Genomic DNA, 18,038 nt, shown 5'->3' on the forward strand with positions numbered 1-18,038 from the left:
TATTTTTTTATTTTTTAACAATTGAATTTTAATTGTTTACCTAGTGCGCGCAATAGCGTAGGATGCGTAGGTATAATAGTTAATATTGTTTATTGCTAGTAGATTTTTTTTCTTTTATACTTAGGTGCATTCACGTGATAATATCGTTTGGTTTTTTTTTTTAACATAAACAATGGCGTAATATGTAAAATATGCATAATATTTATTATATATATTTTTTAAAAATACTGGACTCTATAGTTGTTGTCATTTTATAGACGTAATATATTCAAGTTTTTTGTTAATAATTAGATTTTTTTTTTGAGGGGGGAGGTTGAAAGATTGCAAAATATTCTTTTGTACGTATTTTGAAGCAAGGCATTTACAAGTTAAAAAGTTAAAGTCAAGTTACATAACAAGTTACTTTTATTTTCATGAGTACCTAACTTCTAACTTAATAAGTTAATTTTTTTTTAAGTATTCTCCAACTTAACAAGTTAATTTATTTATTTTTCCTACTATAAATGTCATAAATTTATTATTTTTTTTTTTTTGTTGGATCTTATAATTGATTGAACTGATTGAAGTGTGTCAATAGTACTAATTAAGTACCTACTGCAATTAATAAAAAGATGACATACATTTTTTTACATTTTTTTTTTAAATAGTAAGACTTCCATTATATTATATTTTTTGTTAAGCTATAAAAAATGTATGATAACTAATTTTACATGAAAATAGATAAGTAACTTATTTTTAACTTGTTACTTCTTTTCAAATAAACTTTTAACTTTCATCAAGTTAAATAAAATAAAAAAGTATTTTTCAACATTCAACTTCATTTACATTTTTTTATATTAACTTAATGAATTAATATAATTAGTTAACTTGCTCATCCTTGTTTTTTTAGAATCAAAAGTGATGGTGCGGAATTTATTAAAATCCTATTGATGAGAAACAAACTCTATCCCTTTAATTTGCATAAAATGTAATTGACAATATTGTTAAATTCTTTTTATTGAATTCGAAGTTGTGGGTTGAGTTTTTAGTAATAAATTATAACATAAATACGCCGTTTTTATAAATAATAACTTCGGCATCGAATAATATTTAAATACTTAGTATTTAATATACACATTTTTAAAACCGTTCTCTTTAAAACTGTACTGTAATATTTTGAAAACGAAATATTGTTTTACAGTTTCTTGTAAAAATTATATTTCTTTATTAAATAGGTACAATAATATATGGTATGATAACCTTTTTTGGTACAAGAAATTCAAATACACAACTTTTTTCATACGTCTAGTGTTATCACAGATTTTAAATATGTTTGAGAAAATTTGTTTGGAAAAAAAAATATACAACTATAAGATCATGTAACTTTAAGCCCCTTAGATTTATTGATTTATAACTATTGTTTAGTGTATAGACATGATTAGGTGTATAAAGCACTGATTATTAATAGCAGGTAATAGGTATAGTGTACACTGTACATAGTATTTACGTATGAATATATATATATATATATATAAATCCAAGGCACTAATTATCAACCATTGGTGTTGGTTAAAATGTATAAAGTAGAAACTGTCCACTAATTTATGGCTGTACGTTTATAATATGATAATAATAATACTAATATCACAAAATCCGAAAAAATAATTAAATTCTGTTATTTATAAGCAGTTTTTTTTTAACAATAAACTAATAACTCAAAATGACTGAGAAATTGAGACGTTAAATTTGATTTACCTACACAAATTCACAATAATATAAAATATAAATGTATATATGATAGTTATCAGTGAGGTAAAGATTTCGACATAAAATCGAAAATATTTTTAGCTACCTCGGGGATCCATCTCCCCTACTGTTTTCCATATTTTTTTAATAACGTTCAGTTTAACCGCCAACACTCTCAATGTCTCTGAGTCTCTCATGTTCTCTGTTTTGTGGATGATATAAAGTTCTTTATTCATGTTCTATCTTTAGTTGATTGTTAAATGCTTCAAAGTTGGCGTAGATAGATTTATTGATTGGTTGACTGCGTTAGATTTATCCCTTAAACTGTCTAAATACAAAATCTTCACATTTACTAGAATTCAATCTCCGATAACCTTTTCTATCATCTTAGGTTAGGTTAGGTTAGGTTAGGGTCAACAATATCCTATAAAAAATAAAGCGTTTAAACCCTCGGATTTTGAGATTATGAGATTGGCTAGAAAATATAAATTGGATATGTCCATAAAAATTGTATACTGTGCCTTAGTCCCTTCTTTACTCAATTATAATTGTATTGTGTGGGATTTTTATACAGCCAATGATTCAAGACAACTGGAGAGAGTGCAGATAAGATTTTTACGTTTTGCCAGTTTCTTACTTAAAATACCCTATCTGCCTTATAAAAACAGTATAGTGGCAAGTTATTTAAGCCTTTCTACTTTGATCGAACATAGTCATTTTGCAGGTATCGCATTTTATTTAGGGAATACTTGATACGATTGAATGTATAGAACTCCCCTCACTAATCTCATTCAAGGTACTTCAACGATTAACTCAATCCAATGCACTTTTCTATGTCCAACATGTCTCCACTAATTAGCTCACAAATGAACTATTCACAGATCAATAATACTTTTCAATTTTAAGTTTTAGATTTGTATTATTTTGTTTAAGTTACCCAAAACCTATTTTTATTGTAATGTTTATGATATTTTATTTTAAAATTATGTAATTATAAACTCGCATATAAATGTAAAATAGGTCCTTCCTCCTTGTAAAGTTAATAAATAAATATAAATATATAAATTTATATACAAGTAAGCAATACAGTAGTAATACCCATTATTCATAAATGGCCATAGTACAGCCAGTACAGGTCATAGACCATAGTATCAGTGTTTCTTAAACTTTATGATATCACGAAACACCGGAACACCAAGAAACAATATCTTATTATGCTTAGCCCCTATGAAAATTATATTCAAAAAGTAGTGTACACGAAACACTTTGATAAACGGCAACATTAACTATACATTAATACTTATCTTTTTACTTGCCAACATTCCTATGATCCTATGTTTACCATACATTGTAACAATATTAAGATACTGTTTCATTTTTACTACGAATTGTGTATGTCTATCAATCATATTACCCATATCATCAGTACTATTTTTTTTTTCAAATATGCAGTTGGTTTCTTGTAGCATATCAGACCTGGTTGGTACTTCAGGTCAAAAATAAAAATTTCTTAAACTTATCTCAATGACATGGATAAAAAAAATGATTAGGATAAGTGAACCTAAAGCGATGTTTATGTTTTCTAATCTTACTAGTTTTTGATAGAGTTGATTTTAAAATTTTTTTTATAATAAAAAAATGAATTATTATAGAAATATGAAATTTTTACCAAATTGTTATATGATAATTTTCTATACATGTGAGTATATGGCATAATTTAGTTATAAAGTTGGTCTTTATTTAAACATATTATAATTGTATAGATTCGTTTTTGTGCAATTGAAGTAAATATTTTAACGAAATCAAACTTTACTGTCACTTTTAAAAATAGAATAATTATTTTAATTACCTATTTGTTTGCCTAACTTTTGTGGGAACTTGAAATTTATACAAATATTCCCATATTTTACTATTTACAATGACGTATTAAAAATATGTAGAAAATTTTCAAAACATTACCTATTCATACCATAAGGTTAGGTTAAGTTATCGATCTATTGTCAATTGTAATACGAATAGTAACATTAATCTATAGTAAAATTATCAAAAATACACTATGAAAAGTAATTTAGTGATATGGAGATTGCAAAATCTGCCTCTGCTCGGAATCGTTTTTTATATACAGCAGTAATTCCCAAACAATGGTCTGTAGTTCCATGAATTTTTCTTTAATTTCCATGTTGTAATATAAATGTAGTGTAACTAACATCACAAGCTGGTCATTTGATATATAAAATATATTTTTTAAAAATCGCCTTGGACTCCTTAAAAATCATTCAATCATCGGTAAAACGAATGAAATGAAATAAACAAAACAATTGTAATATTATTTTCTAGAAAAGTACTATTTTATAGAATATTTGTATTGTAAAATTGGTAAATATATTAAATATATTTTAAATTTTAAATAAATCCACATTTTCTATGAAAAATGAACTTTTTGTATAAACGAAAATCAACATGCACTATGTGCAATAATTTAAAATATCACTTGTAAATATTATTTAGAGATTTTACCAGCGTCAAGCATAATATATAAATTTTAATTTAATGATAAAAGAATAAATAATTCTAAATTAAGGAGACGGACACTTTCAAACATATATTAAATAATACTAAACACTATTAATCATTACATAAATATTTTTAGATTTCTATTAAAATAATTTATGAAGAAATTCATATCACACTTTCAAGTTTTATTTATGGAAAAAACTAAACAAAATAAAATATTTTAAGGAGATAGGTATCTATAAATTATTTAAATTAGTTAAAATAATTTGAAAATTACATTTTGTATAGAAATTAGAAATTTGAATAATTAAATAAAGTTTAAGTTACAATTCTCTATGATAAATATTTTTATTTTTCAATAACCTAGGTAAAATTCCAAATTTGACAATTTTGATTTTCGTATTCTCATAAATATTAATATTGCTGTTTTACAATTAAATATTTGATTTTTTTTTTCAATAGAAACCACGTTTTAGAATCATTGTATCGATGTTTTAAGCCTTCAATTAGGTATTTAAATTGAAAATAATTTAAATTTTATGAAACTTGTAATTTTTTATTTTGTTTATTTAATTATCTACTTAATATATATAAAAAAAAATCATTAATAATATAAATCTATAATACAGTTTTAAGCAAAGCTAGAATTTTTTATTTTTTACCAAATGTATGTACTATAGTTTGTTAGTTTTCCTAATAATTATGTATAACTGATATTCAGTTTCAAACTATTAATTATATTAAAGTGAATACATTATTCATAGTGTTCCCAATAAAAAGGTTAGTGTAACATTACAAATATAATGTATATAACATAGTTAATTGTTTTCTCTTTTTCAACAAACGTGGTTGATTCTATAAACCAGTTACATCGAGTGGAATTTATTGTATAGAATGAAATATATAGGAGGATAAAAGTTTTAAAAAGCAATTTATTTATAATTGCTATATTGTCTATATACTTTTAATAGTCTTATATTGAACACGGAACTGTAAACGAAATGATTAGAGACAAATTTTAAAGAAAAACATAGTGTACATATAAATTCCTCTGATGTAATAGGTCTTATTCACGAGTCACGATACAAACTGACTTTATAATAGTCATTATAATATTAAGTTTATACGTCAAGGCCCTATTTACCGTTCATGTTTATGGCATTTCTATGCGTTTATAGTATGCATTGCATATTTGCTTTGTGTATGAATATTACACAAATAGTTTACGAACATTATAGCTGTAGCAAAGACAAATGAGTAAAATATCATAAACATATTCAAAATGTACAAATCTAGGTTGTAACCCACATTATAAACATAGCAATATGTGCAAAAAAAGAGCAGAATTATAAAATGTTTTCTTAAATAATTACTAACTCGACATAATGCATATTACAGTATATTTTGTAAATATATACTAAAATGCAAAAGAAACCATTCAAAAGTGATATGCATTTGTCTTAAACATTTAAACACTGTAAAAACAAGTGTACAAACATCCATTGTAAACAGTTGTAAATTGACTAAAATTGAACTCAGTATTCAATTTAAATAAAAACATGTGAGTACGTCAAATGCATTTAAAATGTATACATTTTTAATAAAAGTAAAAGTACTTCCAGTTTAAGTCAACTAAACAACGGATATACGTCTACATTATAATATTATTATATTCATTAATTGTTATAAAATGGTAGGTTATAAATTATAATTAACCTATTCTTATTAGTTTATTGGGTCTTCTTTAATCACTTCCTAATCATTTCATAACACTTCTTAGTGAATTTGTTATTAAAGTAACAACAATATATGTCTCTGTTTAAAAGAATAGTTTATAAGTTATTTATATTACTATTAGACCTTTAATTTCTATTACTTATATGGTAAATTAAACAAATTGTTGCTAAGAATATGCTCATATACATTTAAATCAATACCGTATTGCGATGTGAATAATAATTTGGTTAAATTACGAATATCTTAATCTTTTTTTTAAATATTTTTAAAATATTTATATATATAGAATAAAATACATCATTGACCATTGTATATAATATATTATAGTTTCAGTTAAAATAAAATATTTAAAATAAATTCTTATTATAAAATCGTATATATTAATTTACGTATCATTATTAGATAAATAGAAACATAACTCATGATAGCAATAATTATTATAAGTCGAAGGAGTAGATCAAATTTAAAACAATAACTTGACCCTCCTAATTTAACCAATTCCATTTACCACATTAGAAAGACTTAACATTTGACTAATCAATATTTATAAAATATATGTTTTAACAATTACGTTTTTAAAAATTATATTTATATTTTATATTTTATATTTTTTAACAAAAATTAAAAAAAAAATATATTTATAATTATAATTTTTATAATAGTTATAATATTGTATAATATTATATATTTTTAAAAATTTGTTCCAATATATTTATATAACGGCGTTCTATACAGGCAATTTAGGTACACCACCGACGTGAGTTCATACTATCAAAAATATCTTAAAGTAATTTGTTATTATAGTTTTGCAAACATTAAATAGGAAACAAAGTATGGTTGGTTTACTTTTTGAAAATACTAATTTAATGTTTTCTTTTTTCTAGTATCATTAATTTTTTAATCATCCACATATTGTTTGCGTGCATTAAAAATTATATAATTATCGGTGTGTATAATACATCATAAATATTATAAAAAAATATTATATTATAATATAATTAAAAAGTATATGAAATAATTAAATAATTTTTAAGATAATCTATGTAACTGGTTAAATACAATTAAATATTTTCTTAAAGTTAATAACATTATTTAGCAAATTTTAACAAAATGTTTAAATGTATTTAAAGTATCAAAATAAATTGATATATTTTGAATAAATATATTATTCCAATGCATTTTGCATAATCTTTGCGAAAAGAATGACATATATTTTTTGCCTTTAAAATGTTGTATGGATATTAATTTTTAAATAAATATTTAAAATTCTATTACATAACTTAAATAAACGTTTTTAGAATAAAAGCTTTAAAATGTATACATTTTTTTAAAAAAAAAATGAAAAGAAAGTAAATAAATATTTGTGTTCTAATTTGTATTAACACTATCGATCAGGTTAACATATTAACATTTTAAAATAATACAGAAAACTATAGCTGTAACTAATACTTTTACTTTTGATATTAATTTATATAAATTAAATCGGTCATAAAATATTCATTAATTATTATTAATCAAAAAAAAAAAAAATTGTTAATTACAGTAAATACTTTTAAAAATAATTATGTTATTATAACTTAGATAAATAAAATGATAATAATACAATAATTTGTATTTTTATTCTGTCCGTAATTTGAATACTTTTGTATTCAATCTTATAAGTTTTAATATTTAATCATAAATAGCAATTAACTGTTTCCAATTTTCGTTGACTTATAGTTAATGAAATATTGTGCGTTGTACATTTATATTTAAATTAAAATTTTAAACATTTCTTTAATTTTAATTTGTTTATGCTTTTGTTCACGTAATAGTCAGATACTGCAATAAAATCCTTTATAAATATTTTAATGAAACAGTTTAAATATATTTAGTAACTTCAATGAACGTTAGTAATCAGAATAAACAAAAAAAATAAAATCTGTTATTGGATATAAAACTTAAAAAATATTTAAACATTTTAATACAGTAGATGATGAAAATAAAACAAGTGAAAAAGAACAATTAAAACTAAGTACATAAAAATGTAGGTGGAAAAAGCAATTGGAAAAAAACAATTAAAAGTAAAAGATATAAACTTAAAGTACAAACATAAATACAATGTAAGTCATATGGCTTATTGGCTTATCAACATAAATTAATTATGAAAGAGAATCTGTCATATAAAGTAAGTGCGTATATAATAATAATTATTTGGAAAAGTTTATACGCCATATTATCATATCGATATCATAATATATAATTTATCATTCCTATAGTGCTTATTAGTGCTTAAAAAGGCACATGCATGTTTTATACTTCTACTCAAAGTTTATACACATTTCATCAATTTTCCTACCTGATATGTGATATGTGAAATTTCTTGTAAACTTTACTTATCCCTTTATTTGGGATAATTATTAAAAAATTATAAATTAGGTAATATCTGATAAAAAAAAAAAAAATGTGTGTATATCATAATTCATTTTATGTGATCGAGTGCGCGTAGTTTAATTGCGTAGGTATCACAATTTGTTCAAACGAAACTTTTTTAATTTTTTGTTTGTAGAATCGTTCAAACACAACAATATTTAATTTATCATTTGTGCATTATAATCTTAGTAATATATTGTGATACTATCAATTTTTAAAGTGTCAATATTATTATAATAATATGATTATGGTATCATTATTCATTACAGTAGGTAATATTGTAGTATAAAATATTATGCGAACAATTGACTGTATACAAATATGTTAATAACCGAGTGTATAACTACTTGAATTTATGTACGACAATAACCAGACCATCTCTCTTTGATCTAAATCTTTGACTTGTTTAAGTAAACAAAACATTTACATTCGATCAGTTAAACCTACGTTACTTATCTTTTAAGTTAATGATTAAATATTTAACTTGCTTAAGTAAACAAAACAATTATACCTGGGCAGTTAAACCTCTGGTGTTTATTTTTTAGGTTAATGATTAAAATATTATAAGTCGATCGGTAAATGTATTATGTTAATGACAATATTCAAATCCAGATAATCAACAGTTATAACTATTTATTGGTATAATGTAAAGATAAAAAAGTAGGCAAGTGGCTACCTTTATGTTGTACATTAGGGGGTGGGGTTGACCTCGGACTAGAGTAGGTTAAATTTGAATGCAATGGTAGGTATCATTGTATACTAAAAACAATTCTGAACGAAGATGATTTGTCAGCCTAGGATATAATTTCCAGTGGTTGGTGAAAAAGGTGGTTTATGTTTTAATGGCCTGAATACACCAACATTTAAGTTCTTTTATAATTATTGTAAGCTAAACTTATGAAAAATCTTGTATTAAATTTTCAACTCTTAGATACCTGTAAAAACATTTTTATGAATTATACCTGCAAAATAATCTGACGAATTTTTGTCAAAATTTGAACTTCAAATGCTAATAAAAAAAATTTGTGACTATGTACTCTTATAATTTTTTAATCACTGTAAGAATAACATATGAGGAACTTTGTATAAAATTTTCAAGTACTTTGATAGGGCCAAAAAAATTTTATCGACACTTCAAAAAAAAATACTTAGAACAATTGAAAATTTCAATTGTCTATAAATAGTTCAAAAAAAAACTCAAAATTTTTTGAAAATTTAACTGTGTACGGAAACATTTGGTGAAAATTTCAAGTATTTACATCGATTAGTTTTTGAGTTATAGCAAAATAAAAAATTTTAATAATAAAATATTTTGACGTAAACTGGTTTTGCGTAAAAAATCCCGTTTTTCCCTCATTTTTTTGGGGTTTTTCTCGATTAGTTTAATAGATAAATTTTTAACTTTTGACCCCCTAAAGTACCAACTAGATTCAATTTCCTTTTCAAAGAGGGGCTGAAGTCAAAAATCGAAGCATTTTTACTGCTCCAAATGTTGTCGACAGACACAAAAAAAAAAACACACATCATTGTAAAATCAATACATTCATCACTCCGTTCAGAATCTAAAATAAGTATTGGAAGCTCCAATCGATCATATTTTATAACAAGGCGGTTATTGGAGTGAAAAACGCTTTTCAAAATCGTGGGTGCTCAGCTATAAGATATTTTGTCAACTTTTATCACGAGACGATGTGTACCAATAAATAACTACATATTATGCAAAACATTTTGTAATTATTTTTATAACTTGTCTTTCTCTTTAAGAAATATGACATCTTTATACAAGATATAGTAAAACTATGATAGGTCTAAAGGTTGATTAAAATCGTCGAAATCAACACACGTTAAGAAAGGACACCTCCTATTTGAAAACAGGGTGGAACCATAATATGACCTAGTGAAATCTCTAGTGGATTTTACACGATAAATTATATCTATGCCTAGAATATAGTAGGATATGAACAATATTTAGTGATTATTTACTTTTAACGTATAAACACTAATAAAAACTATTTATAATTCATCTGCTGAACCTAAGTTTTACTGCGCACTCTTGGTAAATTTCTAAAATTCAGACTTTTATTGATTAATATTTTGTTAAATTTTAGTTTATGCATAACTATATAAAAAAAATACTGGAAATATTATCATACTTAAAGATTTTACAGACTAAATATTATGAAAAATATTAGGTCGTTTGCATTTGTATGAACGATTTAGGTTAAAATTTTGACGACTCTAGACAAGTAGGTAACTAAAATAATTGTTTATTCTTACATAATATATTTTAATAGATTGTTATTATTCAAAAAGTATAAATCATAAAAAAAATGGAAAAACTACTTTTTTACTTAAACATTTTTTAAAACGTTTAAAAATATTTCAAATTTTCAAACTTTTCAGTTATATTTTTTAAGCGTGTTTATAAAATTGTTGAAACTGTATAGAAAAGTTGAAAACAAATACATGATTTTATGTTTATGTGTTTCTTATGAAAATTGAAAATAATGTAAAATAAATGAATTGCTAAATTGTTTTATAAATGATTTAAGTCAAAATGTTGACAAAATTCGGCAACTATTTCGTAGTTAACAATTTTTAAAATTTTTAAATTTTAGTGGCTAAGGGTGAAAAGTTTAATATAATGTAAGTTGTAATTATAAAATCATTTTTGAAAAAGTTGAGTATTAAAAAAAAATTCAATTATATTTTTTATTAACCTATGCACACCCTTTGTCTGTGCGTGTTTAACTTAATAAGTTAATAACAACTATAAATATTATTTGAAATTATATTATTATGTTAAATCATCATATAATATAAGTTATAACATAATTATACTACATAAGATAATTTGATTTAGTGATTTGTTTTAGAGATAATCTATTATATTAACCTACCTTTGGTATTTTAATAGAAAAATTAACTACTTATTTGTTGCAATATAAATATTTAATAAAATATCCTTTCAGATATATAATTACTTATAATCTTCGCATAAATTCATTTTTACAGTGACCGACAGTGAATGTTATTAATGATTTGTTATACTCAAAACCTTCTCTGTAGTAGAACTTATTCTCTGATTATTATTTTTTCAATTATTTTCAGACGATTTTTTTTATTTCTCATCCTATATTGTGAATTATATTTATTTTCCTACCAGAAGGTTAGGTCTCAAACCTATCGCTCTCAAAATTGACGATTAAAGGTATTAAAAAACGTATAATAACGAACATAAAAATTAAAAATCACATTAAAGTAAAACCAATATACCAGCACAAAAGAATAGTTTATTTACGATGTATTCATGATTTTAATCAAGTGGTGCAGATTGATTTAGAAATTTTCATTTTGACGCTTACAACTTTTGCATTAAAAAAATATTACCATTTTTTGTTGATTAATAATATCGATTCGATCTATAGTTTATTATACTTAAATGCAATATTCACTTAGATAGCCAGTGGTAAATGGTCTTATGGAAAATAATCTGTTGACAAAAAATATTTAAAAATACATTTATGTAATTAATATTTTAAATTAATATAGTTTTAAATTATTTCAAAATGTACCTACTATAAAATTTAATAGAAAACGTAAATGTGATAAAAGTATACAAAGTAGATGATAATGTATTTACTTTGTTGATTATATCTCACGTACGAAATAAAATATGTAAAATTACTTAAAATTAAAAATAATGAGTTAATAAATCAAATTAAAATTGACTTTAAATAATTGATAATTAATGATGGTTATCTAAAAATAAATTATGAACATCTCTTTCGCTCATTGTTATTGTGATGAACTTTTATGAAAAAATAGAAGTTGAAATATTGTTATAAGTTATGAAAAGTAATGATGTGATGTTATTGAAAAATTTTGACATAATTTGAATAATAATACTGGACAATTAATGTACAATTTTTTATTTATTTGAGGTAATATTATTTAAATATAATGTTAATGTGTTATTATTTTTATATTAAATATATTTCTTAATTTTATGTTTAATTACTCATACTATAATGTACTAATTAATTTTATTATTGAAATACATTTATTTAAATACCCTAAAATTGAAATGACTTAACTAACTAGCCAATAGATCATTAAAATATTAGTCAGTTTTTTTTTAAATTTCTTATGAACTCGTAATGCATCTGAAACACAAAATATATTTTAATATAATAATTATAGTGTTTAAATTTGTACGCATGTAGTATGTTTATTTAATTTATTCTTAAAAACATTTAAAAAATCATTAAAACTTAAAAAGTTTATTACAATTATGTATTGTATGTAAAAAAATAATCTACTTTTTTAACTTCAATATGAATAATAAATTAAAATCATATTAAAATTGATTAATTTATTCTTATTTTTGATGAAGTTTGATTTTTCAAATAATTGGAAATGTATAATATAATTGAACTCTGAAAATAGTAAATTTTTAATAAGTGTCACTAATATTAATCAAAATACTAAAATATAAATTCTGTGTTGTTAGATATTGTCAATTACATTAATAATTGACAGCGGTTCAAAATGCAATTATGGTACAACTACTTAAATGTTTTACTTGTAACCCAATGTTACTGCAATTATAGGTATTATTTTTAATTGCTATGTTTAATACAATTTATTTGTATCATTTATATTTTTATCTTAAAAAGATTTTAACAAAAAACTTGTTATAATTAATGTAATTTATAGATTTATATAGTATTATGTAGTTCATATTAATATATATATATAATATGTACAAACTAGCTAAATTAAATAATTTATTTTATAATTGTAAAATAATATACTTATTATAACCCTTATTTAATGAAATATACATTTTAATTAATTGTCCAAAATAGTTATATTATAATGTATTTATTTTCATAGTATTCTAGTTGATCTTATCAATTGTTGCACACATTTAAGTAAAAAAAAAAAACTCAATATAATTTAGTTTTTTCCTATAGAATTTATTTTTTATGATGAAAAAAATCTTTTTTTACTTATATAATCGGAAATTTTTTGCTGCTCACGTATATTTTGAAGATATTTGTTGTAGCGGATGTTGTAAATAAGATATTACTATTATTTTTTATACATAGCTTTTTTTCACACTCTAATTTTTTACTGAATCTGTAAAATAAAACACTATCATAATATTAATTAGAATAGTCCTATAGAGGTGAATATTTGGACCTCACATATTTGAAAGAGCAAAGGACAAAGAAAAATAAGAAAATCTTAAAAAACCTAAATTTTCTTATAATCCAACAATATGATCTACTTTATATATACAATGAATTTTATACTTTTTATTATTATTAACATCAATTTTAATTTACTGTGTTTAAAATTAACTTTTCAGGCCAAATCCACTTTATTAACTAATCAATCAACTCCACCGATGAATTTAGATTTCAGCATCAGTTATACCGGTAAGATATTATTTAACATTGAGTAATAATAATATATTATTATATTTATAATAATTGATTATTATGAATCAAAAAAATGTTATGCCGAAAATAGATTTAGGATTTCAACCAGATATAATTATAATAATCTGTTATAAAATTATGATGAAAAAATATTTGAATAAGATGTTAAGTTTTAATAGGTACTTAAAGCAGCCAACTACAAAGCCAATCGTAATAGATATTTGTATACTTGTTTTAAAATGAAATATATATAATTTAAATAGTTTGCGTATTTTTTACCATAAATAAAAAATAGTTTTCGGCCTAATTGTTTCAATCAATTAAGTAAAGGTACATAATATACACAAGTAATCAGATCATTTTATAGAAAAATGATGGTGAAAATTATTTTCTTAATTCAATTTGATGGTGTTTAGTACAACACAATTAAATCAGATACGATTTCATACACTATCCATAGTACAACTATGAACTATTTATAGATGTGTTATAATTATCTTGTTTCATTATCATTAACAATATTCAATTATAATAATATCATAGGGTATAATTTTTTATTTGAATACTCGTATAATCTGCAACCAACTCCATTTTAGATTTAAAAATGGAAATTTAACTTTTTACCTACTTAGTGTTTCTTTATTGGTGTCCTCTATTCACATTATAATTATAGATAAATAGTTTAAAAATTTGAATTCTTAAATTATAATATACTGTATAATTATCTGTTTACATTAATAACATTGAAGGTAAGAGGAAAACTCAAATTATGAAAACGGTTGCATTCGAATTCGCAAGTATATTAGTTATGATATTCTATGAACCACCAGAATGTATATTAATTGATGAGTTAAGCTATAAGGTAATAAATTATTTCTATTAATTTCAATTATTGTTTCCACCCTAAAACACATTTATTTAATATTCAATATTCTATTGTCTACCTACAGATCTTTTGGAGTAACAGTCAACAAGGAATAATCAAAGCATACGACCCTATAAAAAATATCATAAAGACTTTGGTAAACTCATTGACCATGCCTAAATCAATGGTCATTGATTCATCTGTTAAGTTACTGTTTTGGTGTAATTTTGAGTTCATAGGTAGTATTGAACGCATCAATTTTAACGGGAACAACAGGTATGTACGACATCAAGGCTTTGATAAAATTGACAATTAATTGATTATGAATCAATTGAAGTTGAATGCATTATACGAGAACTCCCTATCTAAATATATAGAATGTATGAAATTAAAATTTAAGGTTACTAATTGTAATACTTTTTTATTTTTTAAATACCCGCCCTAGCAACCCATATATGTTCACTTCGAAATGTTTTTTATCTACATATTTTCAAATGTATATAGGTAATACTACGTATTGTAAAGCGTGGCGTCTTTAATACTATGTGAAGTTTAAACAAAATATAAATACAACATAAATTGTGTGTAATAAAGTTTCATAGAATGTACTATGTGCAATATGAATAATGAAAAGTTCTTTTAAAGCTATAACATAAAAATTCTGGCTTTTACGATATTAATGACATACAGCAATTTGAAGGTATTTAACTAACCATAAGAATTTTCATTTCTTAACACTCTCAAATCTAACTTCCAAACTTTAAATTCTGACTAGTGTCTGGTACGGTATTATTTATTCGTAATATTTTTAGTCTTACTTCAAAACTAAAAACTTAAAAGGGTATCAATGCGATGTTTCGACAGCCACGACTTAATCGAAACCTATGATGTTATTTTTTTTTTATCTTTATACATTGTATATTTTATTATCCATAATTTTATTATTATGCTCGTGTAGCTATTGACATCTATAATGTACCTTTCAGGATGAAAATTACTAAAGGAACATACGATTTACACTATCCGGACACATTGGGGATAGACCACAAGAACCGAATGTTATTCTGGATTGCGGACAAAGTAATCCATACATCAGACTACAACGGAAATTTTCACAAAACCATAAAGAAAAGTGCATCTTACAACCCTAATATGCCTAAATGCATCACTTTCACTAATGCTGCCGAGTACAATTTTTTTTGGGAAAAGCCACAAGTGCCTTATTACAAGCGATCTTTTGCGCCTAATGATTTACTGTCGATCTCGTACCAAAAGAATGCCGAGGTAAGTACAACATCTTCAATTGATAAACATAATATTGTGTTCATTTGGATACTGTATTAAAAGTTATTAAAAACACATCAATATTTCCATTTCTATTCCTTCGATCTTAGAAAGTAAAAAGACTAAATTTTGATGTTTTAATAGTATATTGTCATTTGATAGTTTTTTTTAATCATAGGTAATAACGTAGGTACTATATAAAACTAATGTTATACTAAAACATTTCCAAAACTTCTTAGCAGTAACTAAAAAAAATTAAAATAATTATCCTGCTACAGGACTCTACTTCTCTTTTTTTGTTAAATTTCACACAAATTAGTTTAATATAAAACATTAAATATAAAAAAATCCCATGCAGCACAGTAACTTTATTTTGAATTTTAAGAAATACGCAGGTAGTTAGCTAGATTGTAATTGATTAAATTGTTTCTGTGTTAAAATTTTAAAATATATTATAAGATTTGAAATTGTTAACAAATTTATTAATAATATATAAATAATTTAACTATCAAATTTAAGTAAAAACATTTTTACAAATATTCTTAAATTATAATTTCAAAATGTACCTATTATGAATTAATACATAAAATGATCATTTATGAAAATAATATGATTATAATTTATAATTATCACGTAAAATAATAATTTTATAATGATATTTTATCGACTATATGGTTATAATTTTGAATAGGAATTTAAAAAGAGAATTGACATAAAAAAACATTTATAGATTTTTAAATATCACTAGCATTATAATATATAAACAGTAAATTCAGGATATTCTAGAATACTTGACGAGAGTCCAGTGACATTGGTTTTATAATATAACACGAATGTTAACCATGATATAGCCGACCATTTAAATAGTATTAAATACTGAAACATTTTGCTGTTGTTTCATTTTTTCCGATTTGCACCCATTAATTTTAGACTTTCCCCACAGTACTTTACATCGTAGTATAATTGTAACTACATAGCGTTTTGTTTGCTCATAGGAGGAGTATGACGCTGAGAAACTTCCCACAGGGTACCGTGTGCAGATATTACAGCAAAAGAACTGGATCACTTCGCACGTGTGTCAAAAGATCCCGTCGGGTTATCACTGCTTCCTCCCACCTATACCATTAAACAGATACACCAAGGTCTGTCAACTGCTAAGCAAGTCCGGATACAAGCCCATGAAGCTGAGCGAAATCAGCAATTTTAACCCAAAACACAAAAAATTGTTGTTAAAAGTCGATTCGTTTTATTTTAACTCAAAATCACGTAATGTGTATTACTACGATGCTGAGACAAAAAATATCCGGTATGTAGATACCTAAGTATAATAATACACTATACCGATACATATCAAAGCTGGACGAATCTCATTAGTTAATTGTTTTTTCCGGTTCACTAACCGTAAAAAATGAGTAAAAACAATTTGATTGTATGATTATTTCAAACAATATAAAACGCATGAGATTATTATAACTTTAAATTAGCTGCAGGCCTAACATACATTTTTCCCTCTTTAATATCATAAGATTTGGTAAATATTTAAAATATTATATGTTGATGTAAAGCATGTAAGTATATTAAATTAATAACGTGTTATATGCTAAACTAAGAGTAAAAAAATACTGCGAGGAGAGCTATAGATGGTCTCCTGCAAATTAAAATCATAAAGTTCTGCAGTGACTAGGTTGATATTTTGTTAATTTAATCTAAGATAAAAATTTACACAATTAATGTACTATCTTATGTAGAAGTAATTGAACATTATTTAGAAAAATATACCAAACGGAATGAAACAATTATTTAATGCATATTGAAATTTTGATTTAATTATTTATATCTGATCAGATTTGTCTATACTATGATGATTTGTGGTATTTATTATACTTAATATTTATATCAGTTGTTTTTTCCACTTTTCAATGTGATAATATGACCAAGATGTATTAATGCCATACCTATTTATTTTATACATTTTAATAATATATTAAATATTAATTATGTTCAGTTATAATGTTTGAAATGTTTTTTGGGTGATCGTAAACTCTTTTGAG

General features: G+C 23.5%; 1 protein-coding gene across 3 annotated transcripts in view; it reads left to right on the top strand.

Annotated features, from left to right (window-relative positions):
• LOC114131789 (uncharacterized) overlaps nt 1-18,038 on the top strand; it is an 89,052-nt gene that overhangs the window by 58,527 nt on the left and 12,487 nt on the right. For all 3 annotated transcript variants that reach the window (XR_007605468.1, XR_007605469.1, XM_050205156.1), the window contains 5 exons: nt 13,766-13,835; nt 14,588-14,700; nt 14,789-14,979; nt 15,690-15,987; nt 16,983-17,293. Coding sequence is in view for 1 of the 3 variants with exons in the window: in XM_050205156.1 (XP_050061113.1) it covers nt 13,766-13,835; nt 14,588-14,700; nt 14,789-14,979; nt 15,690-15,987; nt 16,983-17,293 (983 nt within the window). In the remaining 2 variants the exon portion in view is untranslated. The remainder of the gene's footprint in view (nt 1-13,765; nt 13,836-14,587; nt 14,701-14,788; nt 14,980-15,689; nt 15,988-16,982; nt 17,294-18,038) is intronic.

This window comes from Aphis gossypii, chromosome X (genome assembly GCF_020184175.1).
Source record: "Aphis gossypii isolate Hap1 chromosome X, ASM2018417v2, whole genome shotgun sequence".
In the NCBI taxonomy this organism is placed as follows: domain Eukaryota; kingdom Metazoa; phylum Arthropoda; class Insecta; order Hemiptera; family Aphididae; genus Aphis; species Aphis gossypii.